Raw genomic sequence first — 25,532 nt, 5'->3', positions numbered from 1 at the left:
TGGCGTTGGTGGTTTTCGATAAGTTTGATATCAACGTCCAAAGGATGGAAGTTCCTAAGCCGTAGAACACCCGAGTGGCTGAGTGGCTGTGTCTATAATCACGTGTATCGATTTTGGATTCTGCAAAGCTATCAGCCACATCTTCGCTTGCTAGCGCTTGAACCACACAATTCAGAATATTCGAATTTTGAATTACTTCGACTTCTCTTACACCTCTCGACATCGACAAACTTTCAAGCAACTCGACAAACCGCCAAGATGTAAGATATTAACAATTGTCTTGATGTTATTATCTCAAAATGCAAAAAGACTAATAAATTAATTTACAGGCTTATCCCAAAGGCCGACCGCAAGTTGATTCACGAGTACTTGTTCCGTGAGGGCGTACTTGTCGCAAAGAAGGAGTACGAAAACAAGCACCCAGATATCGACACCCGTAACCTTTACGTCGTCAAGGCTTGTCAATCTTTGACCTCCCGTGGATTTGTCAAGACCCAATTCTCTTGGCAATACTACTACTACACCCTCACCCCAGAGGGTCTCGACTACCTCCGCGAATGGCTCCATCTCCCCGCTGAGATTGTCCCAGCTACTCACATCAAGGTCCAAAGATCCCACGCTCCTCCTCGTGGAATGATGGGAGGTGACGAGCGTGAGCGCAAGCCTTTCGGTGGCCGCGGTGGACGTGGTGGTGGAGAGCGTGGTGACCGTAGCGATTACCGCAGACGTGAGGGTGGTGAGAGCAAGGAAGGTGCCGCACCAGGAGAGTTCAACCCAACATTGTAAGTTTCACGCATCTATCATATTTGGTTGATCATTCCTAACATTTTCTTTCACAGCCGTGGTGGTGCTGGACGTGGACGTGGAGCTGCCCCTCCTTCGTAGATTTATTCTACAATTTCTTTACGCTTGCTCAATGCATCCGACAGGAATTCCTCATAAACTCTTGTATGGCTGGACGACTGGACAGTAGCGCGTTAGGTCGAGTGAAAGTAATCGCCGGGGGAGCATAGGTCGAAGGTGGAAGTTGACACTTCAAAACTGTCAGGTAGCATAATGAGCTTCTTCCAATACCCCTTCAATTTATTATGACGTGAAAACACGATATTCCCTCACACATCCTGCGACTCATTCTCTGCTTTTCTTTTCGTGACTGTTTGGATCTTTTGACGTTGTATGAAATTGATATTTTGGTGAAGTTAACATTGTGTTACCATGAACTACTTTTGTTATTAATGTACACGTTAAAATTTTACCTAATGATCCCGAACGAAACGCAGCGGCCCGGACACATTCTATGCCACATATTACTCGGGTCTTTCGGCCATGGAAGATGAAATAACGGTCAAGGGAGATCAGAAATACCAGATCAAAGATTTCAAATGGAGGCTCGAAACTCATCAACATGTGGTCAGACCAGGTCATGCTCGTTCATGTAATTATTTCAAAAAGTGTTTCGTTGTTCATACAGATGGAAGGTCGGCCTATGAAGTACTAGAAACCGAAAAAAGCAACCCCACCAATATCCCCGCGACCTTTTCCGATTTTTGACCCACCTAGAGCAATAATCTGTAGTCAATATCGTCATCGTACTTCTGCTCGGTCTTACTCTTTATGTTGATGTCCATTTCTGACCATGATATATTCGGAATTTGGATGTTGATATCGATCTTCTGGTGTTCCGTCGATGAGTGAAAGAGTTTCGTAGTGGAGATGGCCTAGAATGTCAAACAGTCCAAATCCATAAAAATATCGACGATGTATGTAAAAATGTTGGTGACTCGTGAGAAACGTGGGGTTGTACGATTATTTTTTGATCCTCACATCCTATTGCCTTTCGTGGCGTTTAGATGGCTTGAGAAAGCTTGAGGAATGGATGTCCGATTGGTGCTTGATACCTTGGTAACGCGCTTTCCCTTGTCGAATTTTGTAGAGGAGGGGTGGGTGAGTAGAATCTGGAGGAAGTATATTGTTTTTCTGTTAACGTTGTGCGGTGTATGTTTTTATGTTTGATGCTTCTCGATCGTTCTCTGAGTCCCTTAAGAACCGAGAAGTATTAAATGTATGCTGTATTCTGCTGGATGCCGTCCGATGATTGATATTAGACCTCATCGTAGCTATCCATACCTCATAAATCAGCAATAAGAACAAGTCAGTCGTAACGCCGTCTAGTCCGAACTCACCACGTCGTAGCTACCTAGCATTCTTAGGTACATATGGCTTGCACAGTGCACTTCAACTCGCACCAACTCATACCTTAAACTTTGTTATGGAGCCAATTGCAAGGAACCGTTCCCACGAACCGCTCAGCTACGAAGTAGCCATTCCATGATCCAAGTAAGATTGATGGAAACATTTCCAGATGATTCAATGGCGGGGCATCCAACAACAACAGGATCATAATCATTTCATGCTAGGTATCCCACCCCACCATGACAAGGGGGTTGGCTGTCCCTCCCTCTTTCCATATCTTGCGTAGCTTCATTACTATAAGAAAGCCAATCTTTTTCTCTCTCGTCTTGCTTCCTCTCTTCATACCATTTGAAAAATAATACCCTCAATAACGTACCTTCAAAAGATACCCTACTTTGACTCTTAATTGTTCAACTTTCTTCAAGAGAATCAAAAGATCATACTAGCTAATATGTCTCTCCCAACTTCCATGAAAGCTTTGAGGTATGTATGCTGTTCTGGTTTTTGTGAGGGGTTTTGCGGGTGGCATCGTGTTGGAAGTAGTAGTGTGTCCAGTAGATGTTCGATGAGCTCATTGTTTGTACGGCTGATATCGATTGAATGATTCAACCCATTCAATGATTATGGCTGTTTGACAGAACGAAATCTTTCGAGAAACCGAGAGTGTTTGATACACTTGAATCAACCACATTTCTATCCTTTCACCACTTGAGAAGGCACAACAGTTGAGACATTGAAGCTAACTCGGACGATAATAGATACTCCAAGCCAGAAGAATATGGAATCGTTGAGGTTCCTCTCCCAAAGCTCCGTGATAACGATGTCTTGGTAAAGGTCAAGGCCTGTGGTGTTTGCGGAACCGATTTGCACATCCACGAGGGAGAATTCATTGCAAAGGTAAGAGAGAGAACCTTCCCTGTTATATATGTGAATTAGAAAGGGGTGATGTGATCTTCCCCACCATGACGTTTTGTCTATTGAGACGAGTATGCGGGTTGAGAATATACACCTGGATGGGTACCTACACCTAGGTACCTTGAGAGGTTTATGTGCTTTAAGCTAAATATATTGGGATGATTATATATATTTTATAAGAACCAAAAGCTAATGTGATGTTATTTATAGTTCCCTCTCATTCCTGGTATGCTATACCTTCCTTCCTTTCTTCGTCGACTCCTTGCTCTGAATAATCGGATGTCTTTAGCTGGTGAAGACAGTTGCATATCTTGGCGAGTGCAATGATACATAACATAATTGGTTGAAGAGGGGAACACAAACTTTCTATCCAGCCGTCCTCTAGTGGAGGATTGGTCATCTGCAGACTAATCCCCATGATACAACCAATATGGACATATCGAAAGAGTTTCCACTTGGTTTCTACCTCATAATGTTACATTCCATCAAGACTCTGATCAAGCATCTAACACTGGGATCTTACAGGACATGAAACTGTTGGTGTTATCGCTGCTACTGGACCTAAGGTCAAGGGCTTCAATGTTGGTGACAGAGTTGTAGCTGAGTGAGTACCGTCCAATCATATATGTATTCTCAATATACTAATCCATTCACAGTAACTCCGAGCTCTGTGAGGAGTGCTTCTACTGCCGTCGTGGTCAACTCTTGTTGTGCGAGAACTTCAACGCCCACGGTGTTACCATGGGTAAGTTAGTTAGATATCCACACTAGGTATCAAAGCTAATTCAATTCAGACGGTGGTTTCGCAGAGTACTGTGCTTACCCAGCCGCTAAGGTCTTCAAGATCGAGAACCTCTCAGATGTTGATGCCACCCTCCTCGAGCCAGCCTCATGTGCTGCTCACGGTCTTGAGAAGATTGCACCAAAGATGGGTTCATCCGTTCTCATGTTCGGTGCTGGACCAACTGGTCTCGTTCTCGCTCAATTGCTCAGACAAAATGGTGGATGCAAGGTCGTCCTCGCTGCACCAGGTGGTCTTAAGATGGATCTCGCAAAGAAGCTTGACGCTGCTGATATCTACATCGAACTTTCCCGTGATAACCCAGAAGCTCAATTCCAACAAATCAAGGATGAGTACAAATACGGTTTCGACATCGTTGTTGAAGCTACCGGAAGCGCTAAGATTCTCGAGGATGCTATCAACTACGTTCGTCGTGGAGGTAAGCTCGTAGTCTATGGTGTCTACAGCAGCTCTGCTAGAGTTACCTGGCCACCATCCAAGATCTTTGGTGATGAAATCACCATTCTTGGTTCCTTCTCCGAGACTTACATGTTCCGTAAGCACTCCTTCATCTTATATACACTTATTCTGTTACTAACAATATATAGCTGCTGCTATCGATTACCTCGACTCCGGCAAGGTCAAGGTTGAGGGTATTGTCAACAAGACCTTCAAGCTTGAACAATGGGGTGAAGCTTTGGAATCTATCAAGAACAAGAGTGCTATTAAGGCAGCTATTGTTTTCGATTAGATTATGTTAATGTGTAAAAATGGGAGTCAAAAAAATGACATGATGTGATGTTTTGCTCAGTATTGAGAGATATTATACCTTAAAGCGAGCTATTAGAGCTAGAATTTACGATTCAATGAAAAATAATTTACTGTATGGATGTTTTCTATAGCTTGAGCGGATTTGTTGTGTATGTCGAGGCCATCTATTTTGATTGATCATTATATTATGAAGGGTTTGCGTGCGGTTCCTCGATGAAATGATTAATCAGGTTCAACAATCAATTCATTTGTTAATTCTATCTACTGAGTCGCATGTTTATGCACAGAGTCTATTGATTTCCTCAATCACTATTCTCAATGTTAATAACCCTCATCTCCTACCTACCATCACCGAAACTCATCCTCATCATCTCACTGAGCTCGGGAACTTCTCAATTGCCAGTACATCAATCTTATCATAAGAGGGTCTGCGGGGAGAAACTCTTACGTCGTTCCTAGTGTGACTTCGACGTGGCCCTCAACCAAGTCCCGTGCAGCAACCTTCCTACACTCCTCTAAAACCCTCAACTGGGCCGCAACTTCACCCAGTCTGCCGATAACCTCTTTGTTCCCTCTCACAAACCCAAAACTCACATACGGAATCCCCACATCCTCATAAAACTCCCTCACATACCCCCGCGCCCTGCGCAAATTATGTCTCGGCAGTCGCGGAAACAAATGATGCACGACTTGGAATTGCAATCCGCCGTGTAGAAAATCCATCCAGGAGGCACACTCGATATCCATGGTTGTGCGAAACATTTTCAAGGGGAAGGATTCGGCGGGGCCGAGGTCGCTGGTGGACATGGCGAAATGGCTGAGGGTTAGTTGGACGTGCAGGGGGGAGGTGAGCAAGTGCGAGACGAGGAGGAATGCGATACGCGACGACCAGGTGGGAATACGCAGGTAGAGAGTTTGATAGCCGAACCAGTATCAGAAAAATAGCTGGCCGGCTATTTCAAGGTAGAGGTGCCATCATGCGGACCCTTTGCGAGGTGCTTGGCTAGGGTTTAGGAGATAGGACCATGCTAAGATGTAGAGATTGGATCTTCCCATGAGGAGAATAGGATAGTAGAGATAGTGTTGATGTTTGATGAAGAATCGCGACGCGGCATCGAATTTCATCTCGCGATCATAGCAAGTGGAATAAAGGGACGAGAAGAATCGATGAGAGATGGCGAAAAAGGCATGTGTTCAATGTCAGGGTCGTGCTCAGGGGAGTTGATCACAATGTGATGGATGTTGTGATTTCGCTTCCACCATCCGATGGAGAGACCCCCAAGGAAATCGGCGATGAACATCCCAATGCAGCTGTCGGTATGAAATCCACGCGTTATCCCCGTGTGTCAGGCATCGTGCGCGGTGAATACTAGTTAGTACCAGAAGAATCCGAGGAAAAGCCCCGAGAATTTATAGTATGAGTACTGCAAACATGTCCAGAAGAGAGCAAAGAGTACGACGTATCGAAATGCGTCAATGTTGTAAGAACTATATGGACAATTGTAAAGTCTCTCAGATCGCAACTTCTCATCCAGCTGGCGATATTTGAAGACAATCTCGTGTTAGGATTTGGAGTCTAGAGAGGGATACTTGGAGAGATCGGTGGATATGGCGTGGGTGGTTAATGCTTCTAGAGATGTGAAGTTCGCTTTTTCTTTTTCCATCGAGGATAAATCCGAAGCTCGAGATTTCTGTGTCTCGACACCTGGACATCTCAAACGCTCCTTTTTCTACCGTATCGAAAATCGGAAATGCTGATGTTCCATCCCCAGAATACCTCGATTCCTCTCCCCCTCTTCTTCCTACCAATACCCCTGCTCCACTCCCTCCCCCTCGCATCTCCACCACCAAATTCTCCCACCTCCCCTCAATCCTCCTAATTACATATTTCCGCATCCGTATCTTCGCCTCCACCGAATGTAGCGCATTGATCTCATCTGTAGCATCGCGACCAATCATATGCATGATGGATTTTTCGCCCCCGGGGTGGAAAGGGAGCCATGCGTCGGCTGTTATGATGTTGCCATCTAGTATGCATGTTTTACGGCCGTGGGAAATTAGGTGGATGGTTTCGGAACGGATGAAGATGCGTGGTTGGGAGGGGGTTGTCATTGATGGTGGTTTTGGACTGCTGAGAGGGTGAATGGATGCATGAATGGATGAGGGAATAGGAATGGGAAATGAGAGAGATGAGGGGTACTCGGCTGTAGGTGCAGATGATAGTTATGGTGAGATACTCATTCGTATATAACGTGCACACAGTATTTAGCTTAGCTCAATTGTTTCTTCGACTTTCTCAGGACCCAATGTCAATATCAGTATTAGAGCTAAACAATAGATTGAGTTTTCTGTCTAGCTGTGGAAGTAGCTGTACTCTGTACGCAGTATATCTGTTTAATATTGGTTTTACCGGATGTTGGGGAGCGATGTAATTTACTGCTTTGTGTTATATTGTATTGTGTGGGAATATTTTCATTTGTATTTTATCGTATCATATAAAGGTTAAATAAGAAATGATAAACGAGAAATGATAAGTCGACAATATATTAAAGAAGACTAACAGTTGGGGTGTGGAAGCGGGTTTCAGGGGTTGTGATTCGCTAACCCGTATTTTCAAGCATATATATTTGTAAAATTGGAGTTTTAGAGGAGATGTTTATTTTGTTTTTAGTGTTTAGTTTGTAGTTTGTGGTTGGATGAAAGGAGGAAGAAAAGAAAGATGGAAAGATGGAAAGAAGGGGGGTGTTTTGTTGGGGGAGTAAATAGATGAGTGTAATGAATATGATGAATGTGAATTGTGGAGAAAGAATGTGTTTGTATTTTACTGATACTTATGCTGATACTGATACTGTGAGATTATAATTCAAAAATAAGAGATATTACCTCCTCACATAAGCTAAATGATATCTGATGGTGTCAAGCTCTCTCAATATCTCTCTCTTCCTCATATAAATCCACAACCTCATCACCACTCCCCTCCTCCTCTCCAACAAACTCCCACCCCCTTCCCACCCCACAATTCACACTCCCCTCATTCCCTTTCCCTTTCCCATTCCCCACCCCCACTTCCCGCTCCCCGCCCAACCTCCTCACCACCCCTCCAACCCACCCACAAATCGCCTCCACCAACCCCTCCACCTCCCCTCCCGTCTGTCCCGCGTGCATAATAATTCTCAACTTCGCCATCCCCTCCTTGACCTTATACCTTACCGGAAAGACCGCAAACCCATTCTCCTCCAAATAAAACGCCAATTCCTTACCATGTACATCCCGCGTCCACAGCGGTATTAATTGCGTCTGAAACGCGCGCTTTTCCCAGGAATCGCATAGGGGTATTGAGATGATTCCGAGTTTGTTGGCGAGGGGCCAGATGGGATGTGAGGTTATTTTTTGGAAGAAGCGTGTGACGAGGTGCTGGATGTTGGCTCGTCCCTGGGTTTATGTGTTAGTTCCTGATCAGAATTTTGTTTTGAGAAAGAAAGGGGGAAAAAAGGAAAAAAGGCCTACTGCTTCAGCCTCGGATAGTGGAAGGAGAGAGTATCCAGCTCGAATCGCAGCAACTTGATGAAAAGCCGGTCCTGCAGTAATCACCGTTGAACGAGAAAAATTCACTAATGCATTCTTGACAGTGTGACTACCGAGTATCACACCTTTTAAATATCGTCAGTCTCGGAGACATCGCAACACGAGTCGAAAGGGAGAGATCACTTACCACCTATTGATCCGAACGCTTTACCGAATGTATGAGTTTTGATAGCGATTTCTGAATCCAAATTCAAGGCATTCACATATCCTAATCCTCTTTCACCCACTACGCCCATACTATGCGCTTCGTCGACAATAAATTGTGCGTTACCGTGTGGGAACATCTCTTTTGTTATCTGTACCAGCTCTTTTAGGGGAGACATATCCCCTTCAATACTATAGAAACTCTCTACGACAATAAGAACACATTTCTTTCCCTGTTTGATAAAGGGTTGTGAATCCGACAAGAACATTAAAACTTGACGAAATGCATCGATGTCGTTGTGAGCGAAAGATACTTGTGTAGTAGCAAGCGAACGCGACATCCCATCCATGATACTTGAGTGAACAAACTCGTCATAAACAATAGCATCTCCCGGCTGCGGAATCGCTTCGAAAGTCGCACAATTAGCATTACATCCCGAGCCTACAATAAGCGCCGCTTCGACTCCATGATAATCGGCAATCTCCTGCTCCACTATTTCAATATAATCATAATTACCATCCGCTAAGCGAGAACCTCCAGCTCCGAGCTGTACGTTCGGATTTCGAGCTAATTCTTCATCAAAAGCCTTACGTAATCTTCCACTAGCACCGAAGGAAAGAGAGTCATTGGAGAAGAAATCTACGGTTTCTCCATTGGCCCATGTGTTTTTGACTAGAGTCTGTAGATTATGACTCTCTCTTCGAAAATCGAGAGCTTCCTCCAAGTTGCGATAGAAGGCTGGTGCATGACGCATAGTATGAGCGCGGGGCTTTTGACTGGCTACCCAGCGATTGAAGTTGGGAAAAGAGGGAGACATCGTAAGATTGTGATAAATACAAATCGAATGATGTTTGTGATTAGGAAAGAGAAAGATACATCGATTGTATATATACAAGTCGAAATGTCTAAAATATATGTGATATTGTAATGGCAAGGCATGTTGAGCTAGGCATGTTTTTGTGATGACTGCGCTTGATTAATAGTGCTCATGTCGACTTGACTGCAGCCCCCAGGAGATGAATAGATGCATTGATACGCACTCTAATATTCCTAAAAAGATGATGATAGTATCCGATCAGACTGTAAATGGAAAATCGGTCAGCCTTACCACCTCTTAAAACCGACTATTTACACCACTACAGCCCTGTAGATCCCTTTATGACTCTACAAACTTCAGCCGCCAACAGACGAACATATTGCAAAATATTTATGTAGTCAATAGATACAAAGTACGATATAAAGCGAGGCAGATCACATTATTATATCACCAACTGTCAGCCAACATTCAATACTGAACAAGGATGTCATGTGCCCTTGCAGAATTCGGTGAGGATATCGGTCCCGGGACAAGACATAAATTCGGTAAGTGCTTACTTTACTATTCGTCACAGCACAAATCAGCAAATCATGGCTACTCAAGATGGTGTACCAACATATACCAAATTTCAAGTAAAAAGCACTTGCTTCGAAGTATGCTTTTACTAAACGGTTTGAAACGGCGTGGTGTGGCGTGGTTGTTAAGTTTGGAACTTTTGAATTGGATCACGAAATTGGACAATATATCCGCACATGCGATTGAACGCACAACAACGCACTCACATTCCTCTAAGACAGACAGGTAGTGACTACCCCAGTTCCGATATACGATGTGACCCTTGCGAAGCCACTGATCTTGTTCACATGCTCGCGATCAATCAAAGCATTGCCCATGCTTGGTAAGACGGATGAATTGTATCTATGATACATACCTGAATTCCCCTTGCTCTATCGTGCAACAATCGGTTATAGTCGCCTAATCATTGCGTCATAAAATAGACAACAAGCATTTGGCCACTGTGCAAGACACTGTTCTGCTTACGTTGGTTAGAGCCTTGTTGCCAGCATTTTAACGGCCATGTCTGCTTACTTGTCATTATTTGTATCGCTGACGAACCCAACTAAGATTCTCAAATTCCTCGCGAGCCTGCACAGCCCTAGCATCTTCGGAATCACTAAGCGCTACTACATTTATGTCTGGAGCGTAAGTTATACACAGACTTATCGATCTTGATCGTGCCGTTTATTCAGAGGTCAGGTAGAAGTTGCAACTTGCAAAATCGATGCTATATCCTCGCTCGTTGACGGAACGTCCGAGGATTCCGCACTTGCGACAACGAGGACCATTTCCATCCTGACTGCGACTGTACTATCGAAGAAGATATAATCAATTTTTTTGCGACAGTCAAATTGTGCTAATAGATGGCTTTTATTCACGAAACTAAGGATGAGCGTAAGGAGATAAATATACGGTTCTTCAGGATGCTTATCATACTCCACTGTGTTCGTCAACTCGAATGCACTTCCCTCAAGGACCACGGGCTAGAAAGAGAGAACGAGTGGATGCTAGATTTAAAAATGCTGTGTTTGGAATCAATCTTCTTGTGTAGGTTGAAAATCACTATGGGCCTGAAGGTGTGAGTACTCTTCGAAGCATCGATCCTATGATCAAGGACGTTCAGCTAGGTAGCAATGTTGCCACTTCAGCGCATGAATTATTGTCAGCACTGCTTAATGCCAAAGAGATCATGTGCGTCAATGCCCAGACTCTCTAAGCTTAGTCGATTCCACGACAATTTGAAGAGTCTATCCCACCGGACAACAGTCTTTATTGACTGCTGATTAAGTAGAGGAGGGCCAAGATATCCGCCATGCGGTGGAATGTATCTTATCGCCATTCAGATCGCCCAGATAATTGGAGTCCAGAAGCATGCTACCGTTTGATCCGAACAAAAGATGCCGTGTTCCGCCAAAAAGTTGTAACAGTTCCTAGAAAGGAGGTTTAATCTTGGTGACAATTGTCTTGTCGGGAAGTGTGTGCCGCGAGACCAATAGAAAGGTTGTCGATGAGACCCATAACTTCCTCTCCGATTTCCCAAGCTTCAGCCCAACTTAGGAAACACTTGGCTCTTCATCGATGGCGTTCAAGGGTTTAGATCGCGCGAAGTTTACCTAGTACCTACACAGTTGAATATGGAGCTCGCAACATCATCTGACCCGGTTGTTGTTCCGACCGTAGAGATCCCCATTAAAGCTTTATCGATAAGCTCAGCAAAGTGGTATATAGATATTGATGTTATTCCATGATGATATCAACAACATCGTGAGCTGGACGGCGTCTCTGGTGTATTATCTAAACCCCAGATAGCCTTTTCATCACCATGACTGAATTGTTATTCAACATATGGTTGGCGTTGAATCATTTGTTCAAACAGGTATTGAATGAGAGTGACTAAGGTGTCGTAGCCAATAGGAACACACTCGTAGATCAGCATTGCATAGCCGATGATTTCCTAGCAGCCGCGGCGTAATCGATTGCGCGCCTCCGTGAATACATTCATTCAATAAATGTCCGATTCTAAACTCAAGTGAGTGGAAATACTAACTACTTCAAGATATCTAGGTATTATTGTTACTATTTGCGGATTTTTATTTTATTATACTTTCCTTTACAAATTACTGTCCAGTGCTAGCTCCCGGTGATGCGGACGCGTTTTCCCGTACGCAGCTTGGAGGAAGTTGCTAAGACCGGGTGGAAGCGAACATGCAAAGCTTGGATGGATGGCGAAGTGCTTGGCTTCTTTTGCCAACTTTACGATTGATCAGATACTGTAGCCTGTTGGATATGCCAGTGTTATTAATGTGCATGGGAATTTGTATCTCTAGGAAAGATTTGCGTCTTCTCGCGTGTGTTTATGTCAAGATTGGGTGGCTGATGAGCTGGAGTCAGGCATTCATGATTGAGATTACTTTTTAGGTAATTGATGAGGACTCAGGTATGATGTAAAAGGGAAGGAGATTATTATTGTCAAGAAGATCCATATGCGGTAAGGCAGAGGGAATGTTATTTACTTTCCGATTTCCGATTGTCCGTGATACTTGTCCTACTGTGGTAGATACTGCAGTTGTAGCGAACCGAACTAACACCAAGGGGAAGCGGATAAGGAGAATGCATACGGGGAACACGAATTCCAGAAGCTAGGCATGAAAGAGGTAAGATTCGATTCGCAATTATTTGTATTTGATGGAGTGGAATTGGTAGATAGCTGATGCCGCCTTCAAACGAGATGAGGAGATGAGGATGAATGAGGATTAGTTTTTGTTGGACAATCTGTTTCAAATGAGTACACCAGTACAATCAAAAAGTAATACGATGTTGGGGATATCTAAAGCTATTGTTAGAACAGCTTTTATCCCATGGCTTGGGCTACAATTTTGGGATTGGGTCAATGTTGTTGAGACCTTTTAAATGTCCAACGGTTTGATAATGGATGGAATGGAATGGGATAGATAGATAGATAGATAGATAGATAGATGATCTGATCGACCCATAGACGCTGACGGCACTCTCTGGCAGTGCAATGATATAAATGATCAAAAGTATACGCAGCATGTCAATCATCCCTTGCTAGTCCAGAAGGCAACAAGTAAATGAATGGTTAACGGGTTATTTAAACTGTCTATGCTGTACATGTATACATGTATCTACGTACATGTACATGTACATATAAGGTTACATATACGAATCATTACCTATGTATCATGATTCATTGTTGAATACAACTAGATACTGTGACTAAAATCACTTGTGTTCACTAGCTATTCCAACTTTACCCCTGGCTTGGATCAGTTCATCAAAATTCCCATCAAAATTCCATTCCTCCCTCCCTGTACGGAGATTTATCCTTTTATGAGCTTTCAACCCCTTCCTAACAACCCCGCTGTCTTTCAATCTCATAGATTAATTTGCTTCACGCTTTGTACTCTTCGAGCTTGTATACCGACCAATGTTGGGAATTCGTCTAGAAAAGGAACTCGTTAATCCTTTACCATCTACGGTGTAAACTACTCATCAAAAAGAGATCAGTCTACAAGAACCGTCCGTCGCAAAAGAAAGAAGAAGAAGAAGAAGAAGAAGAAGCTGAAATTATATGATCAAACAAGGGAAGGTTCAAGCAACAAATTAAAAAAGCGCCAAATAATCCTTGAGTTAATCCTCTGGAAAACAAGTACCAACATCCATCAATCCAAAATCTAAACAAGTTCCACAGAACCATAAAACTACAGCAGTCCACTACGGAGATATGCCAAGATATGTTTTAGCTGAAATACCCAGTACACAAGCAGACAGTCTGTTCATATGAGAGATTATCGATCGAAGCTTTGAGTTACCTCCTTCAATTCTCTTACCCGTGGAAGAATTGGAAGGTGTGATGAAAGTTCTGGGAATTTGTGTTTTTGTTGTTATAAGTGATAATCTTACCTACCTACCTCCTTACCTACTTACTTACTTACTCTGATCTTAATTCTGTTTGTTTAAAGCTTCTGATCTGATCGATATTTCTCATCCGGAAGTGTTTAGGTATACCTACGTACTGTGAACCCACTCACCTCCTGCCTACCATAACATCAGAATCTCCAATTCGCATACCACCCCAGAGGAAATCAGAAACTTTCGATTTGCAGTACCAATTACCCTTTTCATGACTCTTCTCTTTTTTTTCCCGAGCAATACAGAAGAGTACGAAGAACACGGAGACTTAATCCTAAGGAGACAAACAGAATCGATCGACTTACATTACATTTGACGTTACTGTTACCTACATACCAGCATACCTACTGTTCTGTGTCCCCTTTTCGGTTGGGTGAATTACAATCTTGGCCCCTCGTTTTACCACAACCCAAAACCTTGGAACTTCTCTCACCATGGTCCGCATCTCTTTACCAAATCGCCTCAAAACTTACAGCAAAACCGGTTCTCGAAGTACAAGCCCAATTCCAAATACCAGCAATAACAATATGAAGAATAAAACCAGTGGAAGGGATTCGAGTCCCGATAGTAACGGTATGAAAGTCAATGGGTTGGTATTGAAAGTTGTTGTTCTCAAGGTATGGATGATTTGAATCCACTTTTGTCTCTCACTTATGCAAGCTGGAAATGGTTGTCTCTGGATGTTGATTCTAATGACGCGTCCTATTGAGATACTTATATTGACAATGATTTATGAATAGGCTAGAAATTTGGCAGCAAAGGACAAGAGCGGGACTTCTGATCCTGTAAGTACATGTCGCCTTATCATGTCGATGAGCTCAGGAACACACAGGCTGATGTGCGGATTCTAGTATCTAGTACTCACACTTGGAGACGAAAAAAGCACAACTCATACAATACAGAAAACGTTGAATCCAGAATGGAACGTTACTTTACAATTGCCAGTTACCGGCACAAATTCTCTACTTCTCGATTGCGTTTGTTGGGATAAGGATAGATTCGGAAAGGATTATCTGGGCGAATTCGACCTCGCATTAGAAGATATATTCTCCAACGAATCACACGAACAAGAGCCGGCATGGTACCCTCTGCGGAGCAAAAGACCTGGTGGCAAGAAGGATAGCAATGTTTCTGGCGATGTTCAACTTCAATTCACTTTGTACGATGTTACCAATCCTTCTGCCAGTTCTGCTCAGATTCTTGAGAAATTCAGAAATCTGGTGGGAGCTGAAAGTCCCGGCTTAGTTACGCCGTTACGAGAACTAGATTCAATTACACCTGGTGCGGAGATGACGGAAGATGATTATTTCGATGAGGGCACGGAGCCAAGTGACGAAACCGATGATCCATCCAAACCCGAGAATTCTGAGAAACGGAAAAAGAGATTGCGACTCAAGGGATTAAGGAAGAAGAAGCAATTGAATGCATATGAATTTTCGGGTGATAGTGAGGTTGTTGGAATTGTTTTCTTGGAAATTGGCAAGGTTACAGATCTTCCGCCGGAGCGAAATATGACGAGAACATCATTCGACATGGATCCTTTCGTGGTTGCATCTTTGGGAAAGAAGACGTACAGAACTAGAGTTATTCGACATAACCTAAATCCAGTCTTTAACGAGAAGATGATTTTCCAGGTTTTGAGGCACGAACAAACCTATTCTCTTGCGTTCACAGTTGTCGATAGAGATAAGTTGTCTGGAAACGATTTTATTGCTTCGACTGTATTACCAGTCAAGGATATCACCGACACTGCTCCAGAAGCTGATCCAGAAACTGGTCTTTACGCTATGAGAGATCCCCCTAATCTCAGTACCTTGGTCCTACAGCAACCTCAAGCAAAAGGCTCTCGATTCAAATTGCCAATGTCAAGATCTGCATCCTCACAAAGCTTGAACAAACTGGGGCGTCCAATTTTAAAGAAGGAGCTGTCAAGCTCCAACACGAATAATGGAGGAACCTCCAGTAAAACTACGCCGACTCTTGCTTCTACCAGTGTTCCAGCAACTACTCCAGCAGGTATTTCTCCGAACGATTCTCTGTTACCACCCCCAGTCGTTGAACCAGAAGAATCAAGCGAGCAATCTGGTGATCCTGATTTACATTCATTCGAGGTTCCGTTGAAACTCAAAAATGCGGAAAAATGGGAAGAGAAGCATAGTCCAGTCTTATTCATCAAGGCTAAATATGCCCCTTACCCAGCTTTACGACAGCAATTTTGGAGGGCAATGCTCAGACAATATGATAGCGATGAGAGTGGATGTATTAGTAAGGTGGAACTTACGACCATGCTGGATACACTTGGCTCGACTTTGAAAGAGTCCACTATTGATGGATTCTTTAGACGCTTCCAATCACAGAACGAAGATGGGCAATTCTCAGAGTTGACTGTTGACCAAGCTGTTATTTGTTTAGAAGACCAGTTGCAGAAAAAGACAAAGGAAACTAATATCGGGGATAAGATGAGAAACTTGTTGCCAGATGCTTCAGCAATGAAACACGTCATACCAAATCAGCTTGGTGGAACCCGAGGAGATCAATCTTCAGATGCAGCTATTACCGAAACATCGGCACCATCAGAGACCACATCAAATCAATTCCAGACGGAGGGATCTGATGATGCATACCCATCAACACAATCTGTCGACCAGTTAGGTACTCCTGGAGAAGAAGGTGAACTTTTGGACTCGGATGATCTCAATAATGAGACTGAAGAACACGTGGTTGAAATTCGAGAATGCCCAATCTGTCATCAACCTCGTCTCAACAAACGATCTGATGCAGATATCATCACCCATATAGCTACATGTGCTAGTCAAGATTGGCGTCAAGTTGATAATTTAGTTATGGCTGGTTTCGTCACATCTAGTCAAGCACAACGCAAATGGTACTCCAAGGTCATCACTAAGATTTCCTACGGTGGTTACAAACTTGGTGCAAATTCTGCTAATATTCTCGTGCAAGATCGTATCACTGGACAAATTAATGAAGAGAGGATGAGCGTTTATGTTCGTTTGGGTATCAGACTGCTATATAAAGGATTAAAATCTAAGGAGATGGAAAAGAAGAGAAGTATGTTTGGAATTTATTATATATTTAGCGAGAAACCTAGTAGAACAGTTGCTAATATGAACTTAGTTCGCAAGCTTCTTAAAGGCTTGAGTTTCAAACAGGGTGTCAAATACGACGATCCTGCTTCGGCAGCAGAAATCCAGAAGTTCATTAATTTCCATCAATTGGATATGAGTGAGGTTCTCCTCCCATTGGAGCAGTTCAAGAGCTTTAATGAGTTCTTCTATCGTCAACTCAAACCAGATGCACGTCCATGTTCAGCACCAGATAATCCTCGCATCATTGTTTCACCTGCCGATTGTAGATCGGTTGTCTTCAACAGAATGGATGAAGCTACCAGGATTTGGGTTAAAGGTCGTGAATTCTCCATTGAAAGACTCCTTGGTAATGCATATCCAGAAGACGCAAAACGATACACAAATGGTTCATTGGGTGTCTTCCGTCTTGCTCCACAAGATTATCATCGTTTCCATATCCCAGTTGATGGTGTTATGGGGACTCCAAAAACCATTGAAGGAGAATATTATACAGTCAATCCTATGGCTATCCGATCTGCACTTGATGTTTATGGAGAAAATGTCCGTGTGGTTATCCCAATTGATTCCCTTGAACATGGAAGAGTTATGGTTATCTGTGTAGGAGCAATGATGGTGGGAAGTACAGTTATTACTCGAAAGGGGGGTGAAAATGTTAAACGTGCTGAAGAACTCGGATACTTCAAATTCGGTGGCAGTACTATTCTTCTTTTATTCGAAGATGGTGCTATGAGATATGATGATGACTTGGTGGGAAATTCTAGTCAGGCTTTGGAAACTTTGGTAAGCTTTTGATTTACCTCCTAGTGAAAGAAATTGTACTAATAGTAAATGAACAGATTCGTGTAGGTATGTCTATTGGTCATCATCCAAGTGAAGGTCAACATACACCTGATATGCGAAAGAATGAAGAAGATATCACCGAATCCGAAAAAGCAGAGGCAAAGAGGAGAATTGAGGGTAGTATCTCAAATCAAGGGCATAATCTACCAGGAAAGACGCCAAAGGCTAGTATGGCAGGATAGATTTTGGGGCTGGTGAAAAGGTGCAGTCAGTGAGAAGGGAGTGAAGGGGAAAAGAAAATATTGATTAAATTCGACATTGAAGTGCTCAGTCGAGTTGGGATTAGGAGAACGGCGGGCGTTTCTTGATATGATGGGCTTGGGGGTCGGGGGTGCAGACGTGAAATATCATATGGATGGGTGGGAGGAAGGATTGATAGGGCATATCAAAATATACAATGGGATTGATGTCTTACAGGATATACATGGGAGATGAGTGGGATGGACCGAAATGAGAGTCAATATATGATAGCGATATAGCGAATTGTGAGTGAAGATTTTTTATCGATACATGATTCAGTCACAAGTTTTTAAAGTTGAGGTGGTGTACATGTGTGTGCATACCTATACCAAGACATGTATTGATATCGAAACAAAAATTTAAAATAGCAAGGATAAATTTTGGAATAGTCGAACTATCTATCTGCCTGTCTGTCTATCCATCAATCAGCAGCTCTGACCCTCCAAAAATTTGCCAACTTCCTTGGCGAGAATCTCGTGCGTGTGGTAGGTTATGTGGCCGGTGTTGTACCAGAAGTAGTCGGGGATGGGAAGGCAGCCGTAGGATGCGTAGTTTGCTAGGAGGGGGTTAATTGATTTTGAGAGAGCGGGGTCATGTTTTTGCGTTGTTTATATGAAGAGTGCAATTTGATGATAGAAATCGGAATTGGGGATAGAAACCGAAAGAAACCTCTCTCGAGGGAAAAAGAAACTCACTAGCAATATCCGGCGCATCATATCTCGGACAATAATTCGTGATATTTTTGATCCCGTATGGCGCGGGATCATCCAGCACGGAAGATAGAAAGGAAAAGGTGTCGAAGACCATGGCTTTGGTGCCGGGGTGTGTGGCGGCGAAGTGGACCGCGCTGCTGTTGAGGATTTGGTTGTAGGAGGTGAGCATGGTGGTGTTGGGGAGGGGACCGGCGGCGCGGATGAGGTTGGGGGGCTGGTGGGGATTAGTAGGGATGTGGTGGTGTAATGGGGTATTGGGAACTTACAGTGCGTTGCAAAGGGGGGAGATTCATGAAGAGGAAATTGCGAAACCCGGCTTTGTAGATGGTTTCTATGGCGGCAAATTCGGTGGTGATGATGTTTTTGTAGAGAGAGGGGAAGTCGGTGGCATTGTGCGAGGGAAAGGTGTAGGAATCGGTGTCCCCGATGTCGTTGATGCCGATCCAGATGGCGACGAGGGTCTTGGAGGGGTCCATGGGGATAATTGGCTGTGCGTAGGTGGACCATGAGAGGATTTGGTTTTCAAGGGAGACTGTAAAGTTGTGGTGGAGGGAGGTGCTGGATGGAGGGTTTGGGGATTAGTGGATTTTGGACATATTGTGTAGCACGTGGAGATCTCTGGGGGAGAGGTTGAAGATGAGACTAACTAGGTTGTAGAGATATCGGAGCCGGCAAAGGCGAAATCCCACAGTTGTTTTTTGCTGCAGCGGGATGGGAGACCGGAAAAACAGGATGTGAGGTGTTCGACCCAGTTTGGACCGCCTGCTGATGTTCCAAGCTGGTTTTAATGTTAGTGACATGTGTAAATTGATATATAGGAGATGAATACTTGATTTTGTATGATTTCATTACTCAAGATTTGGGCGGGAGTATATGAGAAGTTTTGAAGATCGCCAATGAAGGAGTAGTTTTGTCGACCGTATGTTCCTTGTACATACGTGTAGGAATCGCCGAATGCGAGACTGGTATGGAGGGTTAGAATTTTGGCAGTTATTGGGGTTGCGCTTCACGGGAACTTTGTCGATGGGTGGGAATAGGGGTCATGATATTCTTCGGGTATTCTGTGTATTTAGTTTACTTACAAGTACTTGGTATCTTCCCAACTAAAAGAGGGTTTGGCATCTTTTGTGGGAAATGCCCAGATGGTTGCTAACCCAGAAACAATACAGATGGTATTGAGTAACTTCATATTGAACAATGAAAAAGATTAAATATACATGCAGTCATAATGACCTTGAGGCAATCGACGACTTGTCTAAGTATTTATTTATATATACAAAGGCAAAATCCCTCCACACCACACCTCCTCACCGTACATCCGCCAGTTAGTAATCACTTCTCGCTGGAGATATTTTCCGAAAAGTATGTATTGCGGTATGCATGTTCCGCTGAAAGCTCCGATTGGGTTCAGAATGAAGGGGGTGAAAATGCGGGGAAGGGGACGGAGAAACTTTTCCCGAATGGATGGAATATTACTAGTATGAAGTCCATGAGTCCCCCTCCCCGCAAAGTTATATTCGGACAATTGTCTACGGTGCTTGAAGGATAGAGATAGAGATATATAGTGTATCGATCTCCTTCCAGATAGCTCCTTTTGTTTGAAGTCTGATCTGAGCTGATCTCTTCTGACCTGGCCTGATCTCCTCTTTCACATCAGCTTGTCTAATCCTTCCAACCGCGGCATATCTATCTGTTGGCTCTTGGTCGTGTTTCGACATTACTCAATTACGAGTTCGTCTCAAACGCAACTAGCCGATACTTACAAAGTAGGAAAGAGAGCGTGATGGACGAGCAATATGACATCACTCTCTAATGGTCATCTATCACCTCAACAAGTCGCAAACGCTCTTCCGCCATGAGAAAGTCTCGTCATTAATGGCGGAAACCGGCACCATTCACTTATCACCACCAAGAGTACCAAGAACAAAGAACTATCTCTCATTCGTCAATACGAGCCAAGATTCTACAAAATCTGGTCTTCGATTGACTTCGCCACTAAACAAAGGCTTAGCACGTGCGCCAAGTGGTCACGTGGAATACACATATCCAATGACATGTTGTCTTTTTTTCCTATGACAATTTTCCACTCTGTTTCCGAGCGGAATCTGGGGAGGGCCATGTCAAATCCAGATAAGACTGTCCAAACCAAGAAGTCTTGGCTCTTGGATCTTTGTGATGCTATCCATACAAAGAGATTGTATGAAGAGGGACTAAGAAAGTGCCATGAGTTAATGAGCTCATTGCTTCGTTCTTTCATACGATGGTAGGTACAAGTTTCCTAATATTTGACTTCAAGGCTCTTGGCTATTCCGCCAATGTAGCTTCCTTACGACTCTGAAGAAGGTCTATCATAGGCTAATACGGTAGGAAAGAGCAAGATTAATGATCTTTGGGATTTCTGGAAGGAATATATAAGGATGTGTTACCCCGCATTGAGGCTGGATTGATTCACCTAAGAATTATCTCTTGATTATCACGATTTGATTCCCTACTATTCCCTTGATTAGGAATAGATGACGATATCCTTTTGTTTAATATGATACTTAATTACATCTCATATACATACAACACATAGATACATACACATCTTAAAAATACCTACACATCCCAATCATTCCCTGATACAATTATCGACAATGGCATCTCAAGAAAAAACATCCTTTATCACCTGTCCACACGCCTTTCTTCTCACTCCACAAGATGCCGCCAGTCAACTATCCACCAACCTCGAGACGGGTCTTACAGCCAGTAAAGTTCAATCGATACAAGCTTCACATCCACCCAATGAGCTTGATACCGGCGGTTCCATCTCTTGGTATAGAATCCTCATAAAGCAAATATCCAACGCCATGATACTCGTTCTTGTATTCGCTATGGCGCTTAGTTTTGGCGTAGGCGATTACATTGAAGGAGGAGTTTTGGTTGCCGTTATTGTACTGAATGTTATGATTGGTTTCTTCCAAGAGTTCAGTGCAGAGAAGAAAATGGATTCTTTAAGAGCTCTTTCTTCGCCATCGGCTTCAGTACTGAGAGATGGATCTGTCATTGTGGTTCCCAGTGCGGAAGTTGTCCCTGGTGATATCGTACTTCTGAAAACGGGAGATACGGTACCGGCCGACTTGCGCATTTTTGAAGCTATGAATTTGACCTGTGAAGAGAAGAGTTTGACGGGAGAATCTGAGCCAGTTGAGAAGATTACTTCGAATGAGATTTGTGTGCCTGGGACTCAAGAGAGAGCGACGATTGAAGAGCAAGTTGGCATTGCTGATCGTAACAACATGGCATATTCTACCACGACGGTTATCAAAGGCCGTGGCAGAGGAATTGTTGTATTTACAGGCATGCAAACTGAGGTTGGAAAGATCGCGGCTTCGACGACGAAGAAACAACGAAAAGAGGGGAGATCGATGAATTATAAGAAATATGGAAAAGCGCAGCCGGTTAAGGGAGCCGCTAGACGTACTTACGATTTTGTTGGAAAGTTCTTGGGACTTACGGAAGGTACTCCTTTGCAGAGAAAGTTGAGCAAGGTTGCGTATATCCTTTTTGGATGCGCAATTCTACTGGCTATCGTGGTGTTTGGTGTGAATCGATTCATCGTCACAGATGAGGTGGCTATTTATGCTATCTCAACTGGTATCGCGATAATTCCCGAATCTTTGATCGCGTATGTACACTCACTCTATTGTCTTCTAAAACCCAAACAAAAACTAACATTATTTAGAGTATTGACAATCACAATGGTTGTTGGCATGACCGTTATGCGTAAAGCTAACGTTGTCGTCCGAGATCTATCAGCCCTCGAAGCACTCGGAGGAGTTACAAATATTTGCTCCGACAAAACCGGTACACTTACCCAAGGAGCCATGATCGTTAAGAAAGTATGGATTCCCAAAATCGGAATCTATACCGTGAATCATTCTATGGATCCCAACAATCCTACCGAAGGTACTGTTACCAAAGCACCACACAAGTCCGAAGGTATGCAGACACCAGATTCTCCTAGCGAGACTGCAAAAATAGATTTCGATACTCAGCGCAGTGCTGCTGCTCTGAAATTTGACATTCCAGCCGAGAAAGCAGTTAGAGATGAAAGAAAGAACCCATCATCAGAACAAGAGGAAGAGCCAGCCGAAATTGTACCAGAACTTGAGAAGTTTCTTCAGTCTGCTGCACTCTGTAACCTTGCTACCGTTAAACATGAAGTAGTAGAAGGCGAGACGATTAAAAAGTGGCAGACGACCGGTGAGCCAACAGAAATCGCCCTGCAAGTATTCACTCATCGATTTGAATCTGGAAAAAGAGCCTTTGAAAGCAAAGGATGGAAGCAAACCGCCGAGTTTCCATTCGATAGTAGCATTAAGCGAATGTCCGTTATCTATCAACGACCAGATGTAGAGCATATAGTCTTCACCAAAGGAGCTGTCGAGAGAGTTTTGGATCTCTGTTCTTCTGTCGGAAGTGGAAAGACTAACGAAACAATGACGGACGATCTCAAGGAATCAATAATCCGACAAATGAATCGATTTGCTGAACAAGGTCAGCGAGTCCTCGCAGTAGCCGCCAAACCTTGGACCACTGCTACATCACAAGATAAGAATTCAAATGATGAGAGTTTACGAGGTGAAGTGGAACAAGATCTTACCCTTCTTGGTCTTGTTGGCATCTACGATCCACCTCGTGATGAGACAAAAGATGCCATTAGGGAGTGTACTCAAGCCGGTATCAAGGTTCACATGCTCACTGGAGATCACCCCTCTACCGCGAAAGCCATCGCGCAGGAAATCGGCATCATCCCCAGAAATCTTGGACAATTGTCTGCGGGGGTTTCGGCATCTATCCTTATGAAAGCGACGGATTTTGATCACCTCACTAATGCAGAAATTGATGCACTTCCAACTCTCCCTCTCGTACTTGCGCGTTGCGCTCCGGATACCAAAACTCGTATGATCCATGCTTTGAGAAGGAGAGGATTGTTCATGGCTATGACAGGTGATGGAGTGAATGACGCGCCCAGTCTTTCCGAAGCAGACGTCGGTATCGCCATGGGTATCGCTGGTTCCGACGTGGCCAAATCCGCAGCGAAGATGGTACTTCTCGATGATAAATTCAATAGCATCGTATCGGCTATTCGCGAGGGTCGTCGCATGTTTGATAACATCCAGAGATTCGTGCTCCATCTCCTCTCGTCCAATGTAGGAGAAGTGATATTATTAATCGCCGGTCTCGGGTTCCAAGATGTCAACAGACAATCCGTATTCCCACTGAGTCCATTACAGATTCTCTGGATCAACATGCTCACATCCAGTTTCCCCGCTTTTGGGCTGGGCAAAGAAAAAGCAAGTTCGACGGTCATGAGACGTCCCCCTCACGATAACAAGCGCGGTGTATTCACCACGCAAATCCTCGTCGATATGGTTGTCTACGGGATCCTCATGGGCGCCTGCACCCTTCTCACCTTCGTCATCATCATCTACGGCGTCAACGGTGGCAACCTCGGCAGCGATTGCAACCGCAGCTATGGCCCCACCTGCGGACCCGTCTTCCGTGCTCGCGCAGCAGTCTTCGCAGAACTCACCTGGTTAATCCTCATCTCGGCTTGGGAATTCAAATCCATCCGTCGCAGCATGTTTCGTCTAGATGCAACTTCGCAAAGCTCATTCCCGTTCTTCAAAGATGTCTATGAAAATCGCTTCTTGTTCTGGGCCGTGGTCATCGGTGCCCTCTCTGTCTTTCCTGCCGTCTACATTCCAGGATTGAATACTTCGGTTTTCAAACACGTCGGGATTTCCTGGGAATGGTCCTTAGCATTCGGCGCCGTGTTCATCTTCGTGCTGGGTATCGAAGCCTGGAAGGCGACGAAGCGATACTTTGGATTGTTTGAGCAGCTGGATGAGGAGGCGGCGGAGCGCGATCGCAAGTTGGGGTTGCGACAGGGATTCTTCACGTTTGCGAAATCGACGACGTCGGTGGGGAGATCGTCGGTGGATCAATTTTCGGTCAAGGAGAAGATTGCGGGGATGGGGGGGTTGGGGTCGGCGCCCACGACGAGATCGTTGCTCAAGAAGGAATCGAGGGGAGGATCGGGGTTGAGTGGGGATGAGGCAGTTTAGGATTTGGGTTTGGGTTTAGGGTAGGGTTTGGGTATTTGGTTTGATAGCAATAGCAATAGCTATAGCAATAGCGGAATATACATAGTATAGCATAGAATAACAAACAGCGTTTATTGATAGGTTATTAAGATGAGATAGGTTTAAGTTTAACTTCAAAAGAAGTGTGTACCAGAATCCAGATGAGAAATATTAGAAAGATCAAAAGCACATCGCAGTTTGTCAATCTTCCACTTTGATTATAGCTATTCTATACAACAAATCGATGCACTGCAACGCCAACCCAAAAGCCTCCTGTTGGTTTGAAGGATACGAATAACGCAGAACCTAAATGTAGGCTCTAATTGTTAATATGTAGGTATTCTGTCTAGTAAGCTAGTTGTTTATAGGAAGAAGCAATCTTAAATAAGCTCTGCTATGGGTCTCGCTCTTTTGTAGGCTATGAATGACTTGAGGTCATTCAATCAATCTTTGTTTATACACCCCCTTTAGCTTTCAACAAATTACTTTGAATTTCTCCCTAATTCCCCTCACCCTTCTATGCTCTACTCTGCTCTATCCTTTCGCCCTCCCTAAACTTAAAGAACACCCAAATATCCAATATCCAATATCCAACAAAAAGAAGCTCCGGTACTCCAATGCTCCAATGCTCCAATGCTCAGGTAATCAATACCTACATCTACATCTACATCTACATCTATCTCTATCTACACCACCAAACACCAATATATATCAAACCAAACATCGCTGTAGCTCCCCTCTTCTCCCCTCTTCTCCCCTCTTCTCCCCTCTTCTCCCCTCTTCTCCCCTCTTCTCCCCTCTTC

The 25,532-nt window shown here is 43.8% G+C and overlaps 7 protein-coding genes across 7 annotated transcripts; 4 read left to right on the top strand and 3 right to left on the bottom strand.

The window, feature by feature from the left end:
• Nucleotides 1–258: 258 nt before the first annotated feature.
• EAF01_009486 (uncharacterized protein) lies at nt 259–885 on the top strand (the record flags this gene model as incomplete). Its single annotated transcript, XM_038917742.1, has 3 exons — nt 259–260; nt 330–782; nt 840–885. Coding segments are annotated over 3 exons (501 nt in total).
• A 1,298-nt stretch (nt 886–2,183) lies between these two features.
• On the top strand, nt 2,184–4,806 carry EAF01_009485 (uncharacterized protein). The gene is made up of 7 exons (XM_038917741.1): nt 2,184–2,676; nt 2,952–3,090; nt 3,319–3,334; nt 3,634–3,712; nt 3,765–3,853; nt 3,903–4,445; nt 4,498–4,806. The coding sequence occupies exons 1-7, from the start codon at nt 2,645–2,647 to the stop codon at nt 4,638–4,640; spliced, it is 1,041 nt and encodes a 346-aa protein (XP_038766550.1). The 5' UTR covers nt 2,184–2,644; the 3' UTR covers nt 4,641–4,806.
• A 298-nt stretch (nt 4,807–5,104) lies between these two features.
• Nucleotides 5,105–5,467, bottom strand: EAF01_009484 (uncharacterized protein; the record flags this gene model as incomplete). Its single annotated transcript, XM_038917740.1, has 1 exon — nt 5,105–5,467. The coding sequence occupies one exon, from the start codon at nt 5,465–5,467 to the stop codon at nt 5,105–5,107; it is 363 nt and encodes a 120-aa protein (XP_038766549.1).
• Nucleotides 5,468–7,576: 2,109 nt separating this feature from the next.
• EAF01_009483 (uncharacterized protein) lies at nt 7,577–9,207 on the bottom strand (the record flags this gene model as incomplete). The annotated part of the gene is made up of 3 exons (XM_038917739.1): nt 7,577–8,092; nt 8,168–8,310; nt 8,373–9,207. 3 exons carry the CDS (start codon nt 9,205–9,207, stop codon nt 7,577–7,579), a joined length of 1,494 nt encoding a protein of 497 aa, XP_038766548.1.
• A 4,925-nt stretch (nt 9,208–14,132) lies between these two features.
• On the top strand, nt 14,133–17,827 carry EAF01_009482 (uncharacterized protein; the record flags this gene model as incomplete). The annotated part of the gene is made up of 5 exons (XM_038917738.1): nt 14,133–14,315; nt 14,439–14,483; nt 14,550–16,767; nt 16,834–17,585; nt 17,642–17,827. 5 exons carry the CDS (start codon nt 14,133–14,135, stop codon nt 17,825–17,827), a joined length of 3,384 nt encoding a protein of 1,127 aa, XP_038766547.1.
• Nucleotides 17,828–18,310: 483 nt separating this feature from the next.
• On the bottom strand, nt 18,311–19,787 carry EAF01_009481 (uncharacterized protein; the record flags this gene model as incomplete). The annotated part of the gene is made up of 6 exons (XM_038917737.1): nt 18,311–18,441; nt 18,581–18,812; nt 18,865–19,156; nt 19,246–19,376; nt 19,428–19,560; nt 19,681–19,787. The coding sequence occupies 6 exons, from the start codon at nt 19,785–19,787 to the stop codon at nt 18,311–18,313; spliced, it is 1,026 nt and encodes a 341-aa protein (XP_038766546.1).
• A 1,447-nt stretch (nt 19,788–21,234) lies between these two features.
• On the top strand, nt 21,235–24,711 carry EAF01_009480 (uncharacterized protein; the record flags this gene model as incomplete). The annotated part of the gene is made up of 2 exons (XM_038917736.1): nt 21,235–22,265; nt 22,323–24,711. 2 exons carry the CDS (start codon nt 21,235–21,237, stop codon nt 24,709–24,711), a joined length of 3,420 nt encoding a protein of 1,139 aa, XP_038766545.1.
• Between the last annotated feature and the right edge of the window lie 821 nt (nt 24,712–25,532).

Source organism: Botrytis porri (assembly GCF_014898465.1).
Source record: "Botrytis porri strain MUCL 3234 chromosome Unknown BPOR_014, whole genome shotgun sequence".
In the NCBI taxonomy this organism is placed as follows: Eukaryota; Fungi; Ascomycota; class Leotiomycetes; order Helotiales; family Sclerotiniaceae; genus Botrytis; species Botrytis porri.
Note: the sequence above shows the minus strand (reverse complement) of the source record. Positions and strands in the feature narration are given on the sequence as shown.